Source organism: Pithys albifrons, chromosome Z (genome assembly GCF_047495875.1).
Source record: "Pithys albifrons albifrons isolate INPA30051 chromosome Z, PitAlb_v1, whole genome shotgun sequence".
Classification (NCBI taxonomy): Eukaryota; Metazoa; Chordata; class Aves; order Passeriformes; family Thamnophilidae; genus Pithys; species Pithys albifrons.
Window position 1 is genome coordinate 63,154,963 of NC_092497.1, and position 20,166 is coordinate 63,175,128.

The following is a 20,166-nucleotide window of genomic DNA, read 5'->3' on the forward strand; positions in this document are numbered from 1 at the left end:
CCTTGGCCCTTCATTCAAATTGCTGTCAGCCAACAGAATGCTTATGGTCTGGGTTGCTGGAAGGCATATTTGCTTATTTAAGAAGATGGATATAGGCAGTTCCTAGAGCTCTAACACAGCATTTTTTTACATCTAAAATATGATACCTTGTACCCTGTGGCTGGCTTAAAGTCTGTATTACCAGGATTGTTGCTTTTCAATGAGTCTTGGAGCTTAAGCACTTGGTAACATAAAAAATTCTCCATGTGACACAACACTGATATGAAGTTTTCATACTGCTTCAATAGCTTTTTAGTAAGCTGAGCAAACAAAGATGGGAATTTCTGTTGATTAAAATAGCCTAAATTTGATTTTACCGAAAGGTAACTTACTAAGCTTTTACTTATACATAAAATGTTTTGGATAAGTTACAGCAAATAATTGAAGTAATTCCTTCCATGATTAAAAACATGCAGGTAATAAGACAATAATACTATCTATAACATTTAACAGATAGAATTTCTAGGGCATTAATTTTTAGCCTTCCTCTCTAAGAAAATGTAATCATGCTCTGTGTGTATGCCACTGTCATAAATTCTATGCAGATACTGCTGTTTATACAACACAGCTTCCAGAATAGAGCCAAAGACTTGTGAATTCATCTTATATTCTCTGTGACTGGCATACCACACCAAACAGTTCACCTTTCATTGTTTCACATAAATACAAGCAGAAAAATCAGTGTGTCGTTGCTGACTTTGAGGAAATGGATATCCCCACAAATTGTGCTGTACCAGTGAAGGTCACAAAGCAGGAAATAAACTAACTACACAGAGCACACCTTGGAAAATATTAGATTAATTTTAAACTGTGTGCATAACTTATCATTTAAATGTCAAGTGAAACTGGTAATAATTATAGCTAACTGATAACTGCTGCTACAACGATTGCCCTCATGTAGCAGATGCTGTACATCAGATGCAATATTAGAACCTCTTGTTTTCCTAATCATCCTGACTATCATGTTCAAGCACATCTATCAGACTTCTATCTCTTTCAAAGCAATTAGGTTCAGCAGTGTTTTCACTGTCACCATTAAATCCTCATGTATCTCTGACTTACATAGAATCAGGAGATGACAGCTAGTAATTTCTTGTTTAATACCTCATAGAATTCAATCCACAATAAGTTAAAATTGAGTAACCACAGTGTAGGTATACTTAGGCTCTTCCAGGATGCGTTACAGCACCTCCTTAAAACTGTAGACTACCTATGTTCCTACTCAGAGTAGTTTCTTGTTTTGGACTGATTTTGAAGTCAACACCAGAGATACAACTAACTTAAACAAATTGCTTCATATAAGTAAATTCTATCCTAAATAATAAACTTACTAGTAATGGAAAGCATAATAAGTGGATTATTTGAGAAGTATGTTTCAATTAACATGTTATAAGGTCAAGGAGTTTAGGAGTCTGGGCAATTATACAATATAAACCACAGCACTTCACCTATTAAATTTTGCAGTTAGAGTCATTCACCATGTCTTAAGTCACAGAATCCTAGAACAAAAATGGCTAAGAATTGGTTTTAGCATATTGGATTTTAACAATTTCTTTCTTCTTTCTAATTGAGGAACATCTTAAAGGAAAAATTCATTCTAGGATGCAGGACACATAGGAATTAACCTGTAAGTAGGAGACTAGGATACCTAAACTATCCCAGTGTAACAGCTGAACAAACTTGTTCCATGAGAGTATTTACATAAGGAAGTAGGAATCTTCTTATACAGAATAGATACTGTAGATGTGTAATTATGACCTCAGACACAATTACTAATTCTGCAAAAATATTTTATATCTCTCACATACAAATACTAGTTTCTGTACAGTCAGTAACTGTACATGGAAATTTGGTTGGCATTGTGTGAGCAGATATTTTAAAACATCATTGGCTTCATACAGATCTGATGTTCATGAATTTGTTCTAGCTACATCTTAGATAAACAAACATCTCTTATATGAAAGGGTATTTTCTTTCTTGACTTTTCATTTTCAGTGGCTTAATCCATGAAGATGTTAATATAAAAATACAGGTCCAAAAGATGTTTTTCTGGTTACTGGAAACTTATATGAAATTTAAAAATTCAGAATAATTTCCCTTGCTATTATTTTATGAGGTCCACTATATAAATATCACTGAAAAAACCAATATATACCTACTTAATACCTAAATTACAGTTACATCTATAAATACTCTATTTAAATTTTAGTCTTTAAGCGGCACCAATTTCTACTATCAATGCAGAATATGAGCCTGCTCCGTGATATATGCTTTATAGATTTTTGTGGATTTTTATATGTTTATTTTATGGTGACACCTGACAGAAATATCACTTATTTAAATACAAAATAAAGCTAGGTGGCTTATATTGTCATTGAAAATAATAACAACAAACTGAGAAATTATTTTATTGCAATCAGTGAGAATTATATATTCTTCAACAGTTTAACTGCTTGTTTAAAAATTTCAGAGTAAACAGCATAAAAAATTACTGTAGCTCCAAGCATTGGCTGGGATTATTCTGCACATTACATCATGAGTCTCAGAGGAAATTCTGAAGGTATAAAGGGAGTAATCTCATTTTTTTGTTTGTTCATTCCTACCAGGCTCTTTTCCTTTCCCTAGCTTCTGTAGAGCACCTATATAGACATCCAAAAAATACCAAAACAGCTTAAAAAACACAAAGATGTTTGCCAAACTGTAAATTTCCGACCATCAACAGCTGCCAAAGCCTAAGGTCCTTCATCACTGAGAATTCTTATGGAAGTCAGCTGTAATTAACTAAGGAAGAATTATTACATGCAAAATATTTTCAAATTAAAAGTGAAAAAAAAAGTTGTTTGCCCTTTGTAACTCAGTTTTTCATTTCTTCCTACGTAAAATACTATCTCAATCAGCTTCTAAAAAGGAGGATACTCTTAGTACTGTTTAAAAAGTAACATAATTTTCAGTGTATCTACACATGGAATCAATACATAAAAGATCAGGGAAGAATCCAACAGTGCTTTTTGTAAAGGTATAAACATGGATCTAAATGTCAGTCTGACCTCTGTGCCTGGCAGGGTTATGGAGCAGATCATCCTGAGTGCAATCACACAGCACCTTCAGGGTGGACAAGGGATTAGACCCAGCCAGCATGGGTTTAGGAGGGGCAGGTCCTGTCTGACCAACCTGATCTCTTTTTACGATCAGGTGACCCACCTGGTGGATGAGGGGAAGCTGTGGATGTGGTCTGTCTGGACTTCAGCAAGGCCTTTGACACTGTCTCCCATAATATACTCCTGAAAAAGCTGGTAGCCCATGGCTTGGACAAGTGTACTAATTGACAGGAAGCTCAAAATGAGCCAACAGTGTGCCCAGGTGGCCAAGAAGGCCAATGGGATCCTGTCCTGTATCAAAAATAGCGTGGCCAGCAGGACCAGGGAAGTGATACTTCCCCTGTACTCTGCGTTGGTGAGGCCACACCTTGAGTACTGTGTTCAGTTCTGGGCCCCTCAGTTCAGAAAGGATATTGAGGTGCTGGAGCGAGTCCAGAGAAGAGCAACAAGGCTGGTGAAGGGAGTGGAGCACAAGCCCTATGGGGAGAGGCTGAGGGAGCTGGGACTGTTTAGCCTGGAGAAGTGGAGGCTCAGAGGTGACCTCATCACTGTCTAGAACTACCTGAAGGGAAGTTCTAGCAAGGTGGGTGCTGGTCTCTTCTCCCAGGCAGTCAGCAATAGGACAAGGGGTCACAGGCTTAAGCTCTGCCAGGGGAAATTGAAGTTGGAGATCAGAAAAAAATTCTTTGCAGAGAGAGTAATCAGGCATTGGAATGGGCTGCCCAGAGAGGTGGTGGATTCACCATCCCTGGAGGTTTTTAACCTGAGATTGGACGTGGCACTGAGTGCCATGATCTGGTAAATGGACTAGAGTTGGACCAAGGGTTGGACTCGATGATCTCAGAGGTCTTTTCCAACCCAATCAATTCTATGATTCTATGATTCTATGATATAATCAGGTTTCTCTCACATTTAAATAGAGGCAATCATATGGAATTTTAATACAAGGACCACAGTCATCAGGTAAGACTGACAGAGCAATCACACACTCCTGAAGTTAAAGGGGTGTTGTGGTTCAACCCCAGCCAGCCAAGCCCCACTCAGCTGCTCACTCTCTCCCCACCAGAAAGGCTGGGGAGAGAATCAGAAGGGTAAAAGCTGAAAAACTCATGGGTTGAGATGAAGACAGTGTAACAGGGAAAGCAAAAGCCATGCACATAAGCAAAGCAAAACAAGGAATTAATTCACTGCTTCCCATGGGCAGGCAGGTGTTCAGCCATCACCAGGAGAGCAGGGCCCCATCACACCTAAGGGTTACTTGGAAAGACAAGCACAATCACTTCAAGTCCTTCCCTTTCTCCTCCTTCTCCACAGATTTATATACTGAGATGCCATACGGTGTGGAATATCCCTTCAGTCAGTTTGGGTCACCTGTCCTGGATGTGCCTCCTCCCAGTCTCCCATGCACCCCCAACTTCCTCGCCAGTGTGGTAATAGGGAAAGCAGAAAGGGCCTTGGCTCTGTGTAAGCCCTGCTCAGCAATAACAAAAACATCTCTGTATTATCAACCCTGTGCTCAGCACAAATGCAAATCATAGCCCCATACCAGCCACTGGCAAGAAAATTAACTCTACCTCAGCTGAAACCAGCACAAAGGGACATGAACTTCACCTCTCATAAAAGAGAAAAAATTATGGTGGCTGCTTAACTAACAGTTATGTACTAAAAAAGGTACCAAATCTGTCAGGTAAGATACTGATAAGGACAAAATTGTCTGTGAAAAATCCCATATAAGAAAATCACAACAGTTTTTAAAAGCAAATAAATATTCTTAAGTGTGCTCCCATTTGTCTCCTGTGTCTGAAAATAATATGCCACCATCTCTGTGACTGAAACGTAACTCTTCATTGTTTTTTTTTTAATCTACAACACACTTAAAGCTTATGGGTGGCAACTAACAGTACCTTCCTCTGGAATGCCAGATCTATGACCTGCAGTTTGGGATCCACTTTACTGATTGTCTTCATCCAGTCTGTAGACTAGATCTTGAATTTTCAGGTTTGTCTGCAAATTAAAACACGGCATTGACAACTCCAAGTTAGCACCATCCTAGGGCTGTGCAGGACCACATATTTTTGCAACTCCTTGAAAGACAAAAATAAAGGTACTGATTCAGCAGTATTTTCTAAATGAATTTCAAATTCATAAACATATTGACTCTCAAGGTAGGATATAATTTCTATTTGTATAGTTTTTTTTTATTTATGCCTAACTCATCTCCAGCTTAAACATTTAATTGAAAGGATACAAACTAAAGCAGAAGCAACCTGAGTAAGGGCAAAAGGTTATGGACCAGTTTGGAGTTTGAGAGGTGATGATTTCTCACGTGACAAAAATGCTCTTGAAATCAGTAATAACGAAGAAGTCATTAACCAAAAATACCATTTGAATACTGTCGAACTTTTAAAATGAAAGGAAATACTTTCAAAGTAGTTTATTGTTGCTGATCTATTCAGATCCAACACGAACAAATGCAAACAAAAGTTTCTAATTCATATGATGAGCACGGGAGAACTGACAGAGGAGACCCCAAATTAAATATGCAGACAGTGATGATGATTGTTCAATGATTAGCTCGTAATAATCAGTCTGGGAACACAATCAGTGTTTTTTAACAAAAAGAAAATATAAACATCATGGAAGAATTTAAGTCACAGGAAATAAAAATAATAGTATTGAAGTTCTTGCCCAAATTCTGCCCACTCTTCCACCTCCTCAGCAATACACGTGGCATGACAGCTATGCAGGTAGAAAGAAGAAACATCTCTCACTGTAACTGTTTAGCTGTGGGAGTACAAGGGGAAGAACTGGAATAGCTGGAACATTCTAGGTTCTTTATTATAGGAAGGCGGCTTTCTTATTACTCCACCCTGGAAGAGAAAGACTGAAAATTCCTCTGTTGCTATTTATTTCTGAGACAGGTTGACACTTTGGAAAAGTGGAAATAAACTGCATTCAGGTAAAGGAGAAAAGCAGGTTTGTGCAGAAATCAGGACTGAAAGGGAAGGTTATGTGGTGCTTGTATCCACAATTCAGGCAACATCTTATTTAATAACTGAAATACTGGCTCACACTTCATGTGGCTTTTCATCCTAATAGGCATTAATGTTTAACAGCTTTGAAATGTTGTAAAAAACCTAATTAATCCTCTGACACATCTGCAAAATACCTTCTTATTTTACTGATGGAGAAAGTGTAACCTTGTACAAATGACCTGCCTAAGGCCGTGCAAGTCAGTGACAAACCCAGCCTGAAAACTTGAGTTCCTAATCACGTATTCATCTGCCTGGAACCTCTCACCACTGTCACCCTTCTTGTGGTTTGTAGTATTCAATCAGCCTCAAACTAGGGAACACGCAAATAGACTGCAGAGAATCCAGCCTGATACCATTCACACAGTGGGGACGAAGTGATGCCATGAGTGCCCCCCACAAAGCAGGACTCTGAGCCAAGTTAATGTAGGATAAGATAAAAAGTAAAGGTCCTTTAATAACAGGCTGAAGGGCCACAGGAATACATGACATGCATGTGCCCCCCAGTTCTAGTTTCCATGGCTTTTATAATATGATCCCTCTAATCATCACATTACACATTTCTCAGTCCAGCCCCAGTCTTGCCCCTGGTCCCACCTCCAGGAATTGAGTCTGGGGGGTTAATGAGACCCTCTGTCTTCATCATCTCCTCTTCCTCTAGTTTCTGGAGTTCTTCCAGTTCTGAATTCTGGGTCACTCTGACCTGTGTTTATGTTTCGTTCTGCAGGCCTTTCTGATATCCTTCAGCTCTTTACCTTGAAGAGAGTCTAAATAACTAAGAGAATTTGAGCTACTGATAAATGCTAAGGGTTAGGATACATAAACAATGAACTTAGGCTGTGAGAATACTAGCACATTAAATCTACATTTGCTACAGCTACGGGTACTTTTAAAATCTATAAAATGTGAAAATCAAAAACCAAAAACCCCTTGGGCATCAGAAGGACTAACTATCCTGGAGTTGTTTACACCAAGGATTTCAGAAAAAGACATATCTGGAAACGCACAAGAAGCATCAAGACAAATATCATTACACTTTTCCTTCATCCAAATATATTCATGTACACGAGTTCCCACGAAGGCTTATAGCTGTAGCTTTGGATAGCCCTGTGAGGAGCAAGGAGTGGAATAGATGATCCTTACAGCTGCCTTCCAACCCGAGCTATCCCATGATTCTAAAAAGGGAGTCAACTTTCAAGGCTTAAGAGATGGTGCAGAGAGATGTGCATAACCTGCAGTGCCAAATGACTCAGGATGGCAACACTGCCTGCAAAGTGATCAGAAATGGTGTGTCAGGGGCAGACAGGCAACAGCTTGGCTGATCTCAGTAAGAGCTCTCTTTTTGTGGAATCCTTGCCAAATTTAAAACAGTTGTCCCCAAAATAAATCTCCCGAAGGAGTGCTGCAGCCACATTACTCCCTCCTGCATGAAATTCTTAGCACAGTTGTCCTTCCAGTCCCCACGCCCCCATACACACGCTGCTTCTCTGGCAGGCACTTGGAAAAGCTTGCCTCCTAAAGAGGATCTTATAAATATTTATACTGCACTTCTATATTTAGGCATATTGCTACTACAACAGTGACAAGGCTGTGTGAAAATTACTTTATTTAGAAATCTGTGAGGGAAGGCAGACGGCAGTAAAGAGAAGCCCACAGAGAGAGCAGGCTACAAATTCTTTGAAATTACAATTTCTTAAAACAGAAAAATGGCAGGAAATTGATGTGTTACGATTTTGTAAACTTAGGGCTAGAGACAACTTCTCCTTCCACTGACCCTGGGCACAAACCCAGCATAATTCCACAGATCTCAGTAGTGTAACTGGAAGCAGAGTTTGCCTTTTGAAAGCAAGATATGAAACAATTTCAGCAGATAAAAAGAGGTTGCTGGAGAACTATGCAAGTGGGAGCAGTAGTTTGTTTTAGCGGCCTCAGGAAAAATTCACTTAATACTTATGGGTAATGCAAAGCTTTGAAAACCTGAATGTTTAGATGCCTTCTGAGAACTCTAGAGAGACATGCAAGTGTCAACGTGCTGCTGTTTGCCAGTTTTTTTTAACAGTGGGGGAAAAAGAATCAAAAGATTATCTACATATTGTATTGCCTGGTAATAGCAATCACACGATGTCTTCTTGACCAGAGAGTTACTTAGATGTGAGGTGAAGCTCATCAGTAAAGCCACTTAAGGCAGAAAAATCATTGATGATGAAGATAGGTTTGGGGGAGTGTGTGGTGAGAGTCTACAGGACTGAGTAACATGAAAAAGGTATTTTAGGAAAGTGTACAGTAAGCATCATTTAATAGTAATGGAATAACAAATCTTACAAGGTAAACAGTACCGTGTGGATTCCAGGATGCAATATTGTTTTATTCGTACTGTTAGAAAGGAATCATAGAATCATTAAGGTTGGAAAATACCACCAAGACCACCAATAACCTGACAGGTCCAGTACTATAACATGTCCACAGGCACAACATCCACACTCCACCATTGCCCTGGGCAGCCTGTTCCAGTGCTTGACCACCCTTTCAATGACGAAACTTTCCCTAACATCCCATCTGATCCTCCCCTGGTTCAGCTAGAGGCCTGTTATCGCGTGGATACCTGAACGGAGGTTGCAGCGAGGCAGGGCCGGTCTCTCCTACTGTGCCTGCAGTGAGGGGATGGAGGAAATGGCCTCAAGCTGAGACTCAGATATCAGAAAAAAAAAGTAAAATTCACTGTGTTAGGCACTGGACTGGAGTCCTGGAGGCGTTCGGGAGATGACTGGATGTGGCGCTGGGTGCTGTGGCTAAGGGGCTGCCCCAGCAGTGCTGGGCTGAGACCGAGCTGCCCCATCCCAGGGTGTCCCAGGGTGTCCCAGCCCGAGCTGCCTCATCCCAGGGTGTCCCTGGTGAAGCTGCCTCATCCCAGGGCGTCCCTGGCGGAGCTGCCCCATCCCAGGGCGTCCCTGGCGGAGCTGCCCCATCCCAGGGCGTCCCTGGCGGAGCTGCCCCATCCCAGGGTGTTCCCGGCAGAGCTGCCCATCCCGGGACGAGCTGCCCCATCCCATGGTGTCCCTGACAGAGATGCCCCATCCCAAGATGTTCCTGTCGGACCTGCCCCATCCCCGGGTGTCCCGGGTCGAGCTGCCCCATCCCAGGGTGCCTCTGGAGGACCTGCCCCACTCCAGGGTGTCCCTGGCGGAGCTGCCCCACCCCAGGCGGAGCTGCCCCACCCCAGGCGGAGCTGCCCCATCCCGGCCGGAGCTGCCCCAATCCAAGGTATCCCGTCCCATCCCAGGCCGGGGCCGCCTCTCGCCTCCCGCCTCCCGGGCTGTGCGCGCAGGCGCGGAGTGGCGCGGCGGTTCGCGCAGGCGCGATGCGCGCCGGGGGCGGGGCTTGGCTGTGTGGCTGCGGGCCGCGGGACCGCGCGGTGCCGGGAGCGGCGCAGCCCCCGCCCAGAGCCGGGCATTGTTCCCGGCCCGTCTCCGCCGGGAAGTTTCGGCCGCGTCCCGGCTCCGCTGCCCACCGGGGCGGGGCGGGGCGGGGCGGGGGCGGGGGGCCGAGGCCCCTTTGTCGCCTCCTCCCCGGCGTGCGGCGGCGGCGCGGGGGGCGAGGCGCACCATGATGGCGGCCGAGGCCGCGGGGGAGGAGAGCGGCCCGGGCGCTGCGGCCGGGACGGGGGGAGGCGCCGCCGCCGCCGGGGAGCCGGGGCAGTGCCCCGCTGTGTGCCGGGGTAGGGCGCCGGGGCCGCAGGGCCCCCCGGGCGGGCCGGCTTTGTGCTCCGTGCTGGGGCTGCTGGAGCTGGGCGCGGGGCCCGCCCCTCCCGCCGCCGATCCCGGCACCGCCGCCTTCCCCCCGCTGCCGCCGCCACCGCCGCCGCCCCCCTTGGCGGGGGGGCTGGGCACAGTGGACGAAGGGGACTCGCTGGACGGGCCGGAGTACGAGGAGGAGGAGGTGGCCATCCCGCTCAACGCGCCCCCCACCAACCAGTGAGTACTCCCCGCCCCGTTCCCCGCCGGGCCTGGGGCAGCCGCTGGGCCCCCATCGCTGCCGGGGGGAAGCGTGTGTCAAACTCCGCTGGAAGTCCTGTAGAAGTTCTGCCCCCGATTTCCATCGCTCGCTCCCTCCCTTCCCCGGTTCCGCTCCAGCAGGAAGGCAGCACCACCGGGACACGGCCCGGGCACCGCAGACCCAGCCCGGGGGCTCCCGCAGCCCAGAGGGTGAGCGGCGGCAGCAGAGGTCGGGCTCCTTCCCCTTCACCAGGATCTGGTGTTCCAGTTGTGGCTAGGGTCAGCTCTCCTAGAGGAAAGGGCGCTCCAGTTAGTTGTTTGCAAGTTTTCATTGCGGTACTGCCGGCCGCCAGGAAGAGTGAGCCATTCTGGTTGGGGTTTAAACTACCTGTTGGGGTAACTTTTCCTCTCTCTGGTAGTGCCTTCTCAGTAGAGCCATAAACTTCATTTTTTAAAAATAAAACAACAGCTAAACTTGACATAGAATACTTCCTATATCATGTCATCATTTTGTATTGTATGTCTTTCTACTTAAATAAAAAAGTAACACCTTTTCCATTTCATATACAAACACAGCCAAACTAATGTGCACATGGTTTGGTCTTTTTAAAAATTCAGGCAGTCTGGAGCGATGGATTAGAATGGATTAAAATCAGTTTTATATTTTAAAGTTTTGACAGAAAGATATTTTTATAAATGATGTTCCCTTGAAGATTCTTAAATGCAGAAACAGAGAAGTAAATACATTAAAAAAGTTGATTCCGAAGTTTGTGCCTCCCAATACTTAGGCTTTTCCTTTGTAATTTTTATCCTTGATGTGTGACTTTTTGATAAAAGAATTACATTGGCTGATTATTTAGAAGCTTTCATCTCTTTTTTTTATTCTATTCAGCGTCAGTTTTTACTATTTTCAGTTAAATCATTCAATTGGTTTATGCCAGTAGTAAATTCCATCCTTTCAATCCTGTTTTTTATTTTGGAAGTGCTGTTTCTTTGTAGTTATACCATCTGCTTCTCTAGAGTTGAACTTCTGATTTATTACCAAAACCAAAGATCAGTGTTATCCATTACTGTGTACAAGGAAGGGTCCAGTATAAGTCTTTAGGAACAGTAACTGATCTTGCAGTTTAAACTTGTTTTAAATTTCTCCAGTTGGATGTGATTGCGAACTGCTGTCCCATTTATTTAAATAGGACTGGCAGCTCCACCCTTTCCCACTTCCTCCTAATTCATTCAGTTTTTATGGGAGGAATGCAGGGTGGCTTGATGGATAATTCCACAGTGCTGTCACATGGTTTTGTCTTAGTAGCTCACAGTGTGTTAAGTCTGCTTCAGAAACTGAGAGTGCTCTTCACTGCTGGCCTTGCTCTGTATGATACAAAATTACTGTAACAGCGAGGACTCACTAGGCTGCTTTTCCTTCCCATGGACATGCATCACATTTCAGGATTTTGCTGGATGGTTCCTGGCTCCAGAGAGATGTATCTAGTAAATGTTGCTGCTGCTTTTTCCAGGTTCATGCTCCAGTCTTAATTAGACTTTTAAGTATAAAATTAAAAAAGTATTCTGCATAAATTTAGACACAGTCACATGTTCATCTCCTGGCTTATTTTACAGTTTAAAAAAACAAACCCAAAGCAAGGAAAAAGCCCAAACACAAAACAAATAAAATACGAATTCCCTGTCTCCAAGTTTTAGGCCATAAAGATGTTGTAGACAAACACTTTTTTAAACATGAATAAGCTTTTAAATAGTATAGTTGACATTCTTGCTTTCACAGTAACAAACCTGAAGAAATGGGAGGTGAAGCAGATGCAAGGTTTGCACTTCTCATTAGGATGCTGTAAATATAGTTTGTTCTGGGGGGTCAGGATATACCCATCTTTCTAGGAAGCATCTAATGTACTTAATTTCCTCTTGTCTTTTCTGTATACCTAAGGAAAAAGAGAATGTATCTCTGTTAGTGTTTTCTTTAATTTTTGATCAGTGGGAGGAGACTCCGAGCATGTGACACGTTCTCTTTAGTCATGAACTCAAAATCTCCTAGTAGGGTTGCTTTTGTTTTTCTGTGATCAGTGAAACTGACTTAGGACTTGTCTCTTCTGTGTGTGTTTTTTCATTTTTTTTCATTTTTCTGGAGCCCAGCAGTGGGGTGTTTATGTTGCAGATTAATGCTGGGTGGGAGGCACAGTATGCAAGGAAGTAAAGTGAGCAACTCTGTGTTTGTTTAGGTCTTTTTCTCCTGTGCTTTTTCTACCCCATTTGCAAATGAGTGTCAGAGGCTGAAATGTTGTAAGGAAACGCCTTTGGATTCAGTGAATGAAAGCTAGTTCACTTATTTATCTATTTGATTTAAAATCTTAGTTGGCAGAACTGCTGTAGATCCTACTGTTGCATTAAGGTGGCAGGAGCAGTTCCAGAATTCCAGCAAAACTGGCGCTTTCATACGATGTTTTTTACACACAGTTTGAAATGGAAATCAGTCAAAATCTGAAAGTATTCAACAACACAAAACAAAAGAGTCTGTCAAAATGCCATCTGGTTAAAACAAATCTTCCTAAAGCAGATGTTTTCTTACAGTCACTCTTGGTGCTTGTTGAGGCAACATAATGAGAAAAAGAGCTGAAGATAGAAATGGGTAGATGAATATTAAGTAACCATGGGTTGCACAGAAACATTTTTCTGGCTGAACATCATTTTAGTATCTTCACGTGTGTGTCGAAGATGTCAGCTCAGAGTTCTGCAGCACTATGTGTTTCAGAAGATCACAGTAAGGAACTTTGTTGTGTGTGACATTGGAAGGCCCTTTTCTAGACTGATGAATGAATCTGTTCCCTGGAAACTGAAGGGAAATAATGTTGGCATGTTAAGTTAGGTACTATATTAAAAAAAAAAGAAATGTGATGTAAATTGATTTTAGTGTATGAGGTTTCTTCTCTGTTGAGCAGTTAATGTAGTTAACAGTGAATATTTTCCTTTTTAGGTAGTGAATTTCTATTAATTCCTGTGCTGTGCATAAGGGAAACCCTTTACTTTTCTAAAGCTGGTGGATAGTGTGCTCTTTGGACCAGTTACAGAACAGAGCTGAATCAAAATCTGGTTCTAGTTGTGGCTGAATGTGTGGTGTTAGAAGTTCTGTCTTCAGTGAGTGGTTGAACACAGGGGAGCGACAGCGTACCTAGGCCGACACAGGAAGTGAAGCAGTGAGTGAACTCACTGTGTTGGTTACATCGGTAAATGAAAGAGCTTCAGACAAAGAAAACCAGAAGAGGGACACCACTGGAAGCCAGAAAAAGTCTGAGGGGGATTTTTCAGTAGTGTAGTCGGTATTCTAGTTAAATCAGATGATGTAATTTTGTTTAAACAATGACTAGGGTCTCTTGACCTGCTCTTTATTTAGTTTTTGTTTTGTGTCCTATTGACTCCCAGAACATCAGTGTGGGACTTCTACACTTCATCAACTGGCCTGCACTCTTGAGAAGCATCATATTGTGCTGTATTTCTTGGCCTCTTTTTGTCTGAATGTTTTGTGACTGTGGAGGGAGGAGGAACACAAATGTTGCAGTGGGGGCGTGAGTCTCTTCAGTGCAGGGCTCTGTCTGTTGATTCACCCATAAATTCTTGTGACTCCCTTAATTTTTTAAAATTTCTCACATACCTATCTTTCTCCCTTAACAAGCCCCCCACCAAGAAAAAATCTTGATATTTGTCTTCCTGGTAGATACAGAACGAGGAGGGAGGAGAAGAGATCTTGTTCTGACATGGTCTTTGTGCTGCACTGAGGGTTTTGCACTGTGGGTTCCTCAGTGTCCGTCGGCAGTACGGGCAGTACCAGTCCAATGGTGCTGGTGCTTGACAAGGTCTGTGTACTTGACCTGCTTTATATACTGTGGGATCCTGTATAAGGACTGAAGGTGGTTATTAGTATTTTTTATTTTTATGTAAAATACCTGCTCGATCACTCTGGATAGTGATAGAGCATAAAAAAGTTTCTGTTATTATGTGAGTCTTACCTTTAAATTATGCTTCGTGCTGAAGGTGGTGAGGAACAGTCAGCATGGATTTATGAGGAGAAAATTGTGCTTAACCAGCCTAAGAGCCTTCTGTGATGAGGTCATTTCCTTTGGAGAAAGGGACAGAGTACCTTAACTTTGATAAGGTTTTTTGGCAGCTTCTGCTGTAGCCTCCTCACAGACAAGCTGGCAGTGTATGGGTAGGTAGAGGGACAGTGGAGTGCACTGAAAACTGCTTGAGTGGCTGGGAACAGAGGGTGGTGATGAGCAGCACAAGGTCCAGGTGAAGGCAAGTCACTGGTGGTGCTCCCCAGGGTGCAAACAGGGCCCAGTACTGCTGAACATTCTGATTAATGACCTGGATGCTGGGACAGAGGGCACACACCCTTAACAACTTCACAGGCAATTCAAAACAGAAGTAGCTGAAGCATCAGGTTGTTGTACTGACAGAATGATGTGGTTGTGCTGGAGAATTGGGCTGCAAGGGATCTTGTGAAGTTAAAAAAAGGAAACGGAGAGTTCTGGCACTGGGAAGCAGTAACTGGGGTTGAGCATCTGGAAAGCAGCTCTGCAGAGAAGGACGTCGGCGTTAGGACAGGAACAGGCAGCAGTGGCAAAGAAGGCCGACAGTGTCTTGGCCTGCACTGGGAGGAGCGTTGTCAGCAGCTTGTGGGACGATCCTTTTCCCTGTGCTCAGCACTGGTGAGACACATCTGGGGTGCTGTGTCCAGTACTGGGCTCCCAGTACAAGAGAGAGACGTGGACTTCCTGGAGAGAGTTCAGTGCAGGGCTGTGACGCTGCTGAACAGACTGAATCATCTGTTGGATTAAGAGGGGCTGAGAGCTGTGACTGTTTGGGGGAGTCTTGAGTGGGTCTTGAACAAAAGTGTAGATGTCTTATGGGAGTGGGTGAGATGAGAGAGCCAGACTGACCTCAGTGTTGTGCTATGACAGGACAAGGGGTAACAGAGTAAGAAACTTGAATTTCCATCTAAATACCAAGAAATGTTTTGGTGTGGGTTTTGTGGGTTTGTTTTTCGTTTTTTTTCTTTTTGTGGTGAAGGTGGTCAAACAGTGACAGAGACCGTCTAGAGTGGTCGTGGAGTCTCTGTCACTGGAGATGTTCATGACCCAATGGAACACGGTCCTGAGCAACCAGATGTAGCTGATACTGCCTGAGCAGGGCAAGGGAGGAAAGGCTGAATGAGATGATCCCTGGTAGTCACCCGTGGTGTTCTATCTATATGCTTAAAGATGCTGTTTGTAGTTGAGGATCCATGTTACAGACCTGTTTGCAGCAAATTGTCAGGAATAAAATCAGGACAGTAGGTAAGAGGGAAAATCTATAATGAAAGTACAAGGATTTTCTAGATCCACAAAAATAATATTTCATTACTTTCTATAGAGACACATCTGAATTTCTGCAGTAAAATTCAAGAATTTGCCATTAATAAAGTTTTTTTCTAAGGTACCTACCAGTGCTATTTCAGTATTAAATATTCTGCTTCAAATACTTCCCTTTTCCTTCTAAGGTATGTTTTTATTACAATTACTAACATGTACAAATTACTGTATAGAAACTAATGTTGCTGAGTTAATTTCAGAGCTCTGGTTGTGTTTTAGGAACAGAGTATTGAGGTCTCCAGGACACTTGGTGTATCCCAGTGAGTGCTATGGTACATTAGCAGCCTGATTGTTACCATGATCAGATCCTAAAAAGTCATATCCAAATTCAGCATTTTCAGCTACTTCTCTGACCAACTTCACAACAAATCAATTATATTTGTAAGTGTTGTGTTGTTTTGCTAAACTGACTTAGCAGTATTTGTTCATCCTCAAGTGGTAATTGTTTGGGGTTTTTTGTGAGCATAAGGATTCATCAGGGTTGGAATATGTAAGAGTCATGGAACCATAAAATAGCCCAGATTGGGAGAGAGCTTGGAAGATCATGTCTCGACCTTCTGTGGGAAAGGGAGTATAGCTGAGTTTGTCTGTCAAGGTGACCAGTTGCATCTTGAAAACCTCCAGGGAGATTTCCCTTCCCCCCCAAGGGAGTTTGTTGAAGTGAATGATTTTAACTACTGGAACAGTGATGAGATGCCTCTGAGCCCTCTCTTGTTCAGAGGGAAGAGGCCAAGAGGGCTTTCCTTACAGTGCAGGTTCTCCAGCCCTTTGTTCATCTTTGTGTCCCTCCTTTGGGCCCTCTCTCGTATGTTCACCCCTTTCTTCAGTTATGTGGACCAGACCTGGACACAGTCCTGCAGCTGCAGCCTCACAGCTGGATGGAGTGGGGTGATCACTATCTGGGTGTTTAGCCAGCCTTTCATAATCAGTTTAGGAATCGTATGGCAATTATGGGTAGATTTGTGTAAGATGTTTCTCTGAAATTTTTATCTCCTTCTTTATTGCTCCTATTTTGAGCCCATGTCTTGCTTTCCATGGAATTATGCACATACATGTAAATGTCCAGCCGTGTGTAGTACATGCACAAAGGATGTTCTGTCTGTGGCCCATTAGATTTTGTGTGGTTATTTTTGGGATAAACAGCATCATATTTTCTATATACAAAAATTTAAGAGTAACCATAAATCAATTAATTTCTTCTTGATATTGCTCTCTGTTAGTAGAGTTAGTACCAGGAATGTTACAAGATTGGAGCTTGAATACTTGCATAACACAGATGATCAAGAAATTGCTTGCATTATCTTATTCAAACCGCATCCTTTCCTCAGTTTTTTTCTTGCATAGATTTTTGTGCCTTTTAAGCATTTGTGGAGGAGGTTTATTTTGTTGCCTTTTTCATTTCTTGACAAAAAAAGGGATACTAGAGAAATGTCTTTATTCCTCTAAAAATAAAATGTTGCCAAGTGTCTGCAGTAATCCTCTCAATCCATACTCACATCTGGAAACAAGGTTTTTTCTCTTCTTAGTAGTACACAGATTTCCTTTATGCCATTCCATTAGATTTGTTGTGTATAGGCTCTGCTCTCTGGGTTATGTTCCCCCACTGTTGTTTCTGGTGCATGAGGGAAGTTTGGGACATTTTCATTTCAGGCATTGCACCGATCTTTGATTTTTGGTGTTATCTGTCAGGATTTTCTCATTGTAGAAACATTTTTCTGTCTGTGAACGTGAGACACCTCTCTAATAAAGCAATCCAGGCCAACTGGAGGAGAAGATGGGAGTGGGACACAAACCAAAACCTGTGCTTTGTTACTGAGAGTGAGGTGGAATGAGGAGCAGGAAGGTGCAGGGGTGTCTTGTGCATTTATTAAGTGTAATGGTTGTTAAGTTCAGCAACATCTTAGAAATTCCTTAATTACTGTCAGAAAGTATCTGCTTAGTTGTACAGCAGTATTAACATTATTTCTCTAGTAGATACTCTTCGTTCAAACAGCAGAAGGGTCTGTTTTTGACCTGAAGGAACAGATAATGTAGCATTGAAAAACTGGAGAGTTTCTAGCTAAAACCTTGATGAATTCCAGAATTAATTTTCTAATTGAATCCTTCGGTAGGAAGAATGTAAGCTCTTTCAAGAGCTGTTTTACATCAAGTTTGGCTGTATTTCTCTTGCTTACAGATTCCTCCTGCAAAAATGAGATAGGCAGTCAGTCTTCTGTTCAGTGTTAAATATTAAACTGTTGTCACACCTCTGTCTTTTTTAAAGTTGTAACGTTGTTTGCTACAGCAAATGAAACGTATAAAACCTTTCTGCCCTTTGTGGGGTTGCTTAAGTATATTCTGCTGTATGCTTATCTTGCTCTTTCATCTTTGCACAGTCTTTGTTAAGACATTCTGAGCTTTTTGGTTGATCTTTTTTGTTCTAGCTCAGAGCTGATGTGAACTCTGCTGAAAGTGTTTTAATGACTTTTTTTTTTTTGAGGTGGTGCAGGTTGGAGTTGTGTGCAAGTCCTGCTGTTCACAGTCTGCCACCACGGGTGTTTCAAGGAGTGCATGGGGTGGTGACTTGCCACATTAGTTGGCTGGTTCCCAGTCTTGAAGTGCAGCACAGTTCAGTTCTCCCTATGCTATTTTTGAGGGATGTGGGAACAGTCAAATGAGAAAAGCAGAATTACTCTTTTTTAGGCATTCATGATTATGCTTAAAGGCACTGTGCCACCTCTTAGAAAAATGCATGGGAAAGCAAAAGGGATTAAAATGCCCTCTAATTTTCCTGAACAGAATGTAACACTCGATGTCATACACATTGGACAAAGAACACTTACGTGGCTTGAAGTTAATTTCAATTCTTGTTTATCTTAGAGGTGCATCCATTTTAGTCTGTTTGCACATCTTCTGGTAGCAAGTTTTTTGTGATGTGGAGAGCTGCAAAGATTGATAACTACTGCGTAGTGAGTAAGAAGACAGAAGGAGGAGGTAAATTTAGTAGTTTGACTGAAATTTAGTTTAATTTAATCTCTACCCGTCACGTGCATAAAGGCAGTAATGCAGCCTCACAAGTCTGGTGGAGGTGGGGTATAAATGCTGAAAGACAGAATCTGGAAAAAAATGGTGAAACTAAGAATGCATTTTAGGCTGAGAGAAGCTGTAAGACTGAAATGAAACTTGAACAATGAATAGGAGCCTTGAATCTTCAGGTGGAAGGCTTGAGTGGAGGATGATTCATGTTTAACTGAATGAGACATAAATAATAATTCAGGATATTTTGTTCTGTAATTTTTCTCCTTTGTTTTCATGAAACTGTACTTGATACTTTCATGTGCCTTTTGAAATTGAGAGTTTTCCCAGTTGAAAGTAATCTTTACTCTCTTTTCCTTTTAATTGGAACAGAGATCATACTCTGAGGAAGTGGTAACAAGAATCTGTGACATGTGAAAGGCACTAAGGCAATGTCTCGAATTAGTAGAAGTGGGACTGGCCATGACTCCTGCAAGTTCTCCATTGTTCTTACAAGTTTTCTTGAAGCAGCAAGGTATGGCTGGGAAGAGCTGTTGTGAGTAAAGTGGATATGGCATTTGGTGGCTGTTTATCCTGTTTGCCATTGCTTTTTCTAGATGGAAATAAAGAGGTCAGCAGCTGTTGTCAGCATCTATTTTTGTACCAAGTTGCTGAAATCCACTTTTACTTACCAATTTCTCTTTCATTGTCACCTCCCTAACCTGCTGTGGTCTCAAGTAAAACTTGCAGCATACTGTAACAGCATAATCCTTTATTGGAACAGCAAAGCTTCATATTTGCTTTTCCCACATGAAAAAAAGGAAATATGTAAATAAAAGGATTTGGTTGTACAATGTGATATCCTTCCACACACAGTAGCAACTGCCTCTTTCCACATGACAAATTCACCATCTGCTGCCTCTTTGTGAGCAGCCTGTGCCTTGCTGTGTGTCTGCATGGACCAGAAGTGCTGTTGCTGTATAGTGAACTGGCTGAAGGGCAGCAGTGTAGCTGCAGTCCTGCTCTCTGCAGGCTGGGCTGGATGGGACTGGTGTGGGTGGGTGTGTGGTATCCTAGGATCAGTTGGGTTGGAGAAGACCTCTGAGATCATCAAGTCCAACCCTTGATCCAACTCCAGTCCATTTACCAGATCATGGCACTCAGTGCTATGGCCAAGCTCAGTTTAAAAACCTCCAGGGATGGTGAATCCACCCCCTCTCTGGGCAGTCCATTCCAATGCCTGATTACTCTCTCTGGAAAGAACTTTTTTCTGATCTCCAACTTAAATTTTCCCTGGCAGAGCTTAAGCCCGTGCCCCCTTGTCCTATTGCTGAGTGCCTGGGAGAAGAAACCAACCGCCACCTGGCCAGAACTTCCCTTGAGGGAGTCAGCATCTCCCTTGGAGCTCAGTAAAGTTTAAGGTTCTCCTGTTTGCAGCAGACCAGAAGTAACAGCTCTCACTGCAGTGCAGCCCATTCCACAGGGCTCATGACATGGCTGTGGCTGTGGCTGCAGTGTAGGGACTGTTCTCGTGTGCAGCCCTGTGTTTCTTGTCTGGATGCATAAGCTGTTTGTGATGTTGTGTCTGCATTCT

At 42.9% G+C, this 20,166-nt stretch overlaps 1 protein-coding gene across 1 annotated transcript in view; it reads left to right on the top strand.

Annotated features, from left to right (window-relative positions):
* The first annotated feature begins 9,550 nt into the window (after positions 1 to 9,550).
* RASA1 (RAS p21 protein activator 1) overlaps positions 9,551 to 20,166 on the top strand; it is a 53,569-nt gene continuing 42,953 nt past the window's right edge. Inside the window, exon 1 of the mRNA XM_071580269.1 lies at positions 9,551 to 10,140. Coding sequence (XP_071436370.1) covers positions 9,773 to 10,140 — 368 coding nt within the window. The 5' untranslated portion in view covers positions 9,551 to 9,772. The remainder of the gene's footprint in view (positions 10,141 to 20,166) is intronic.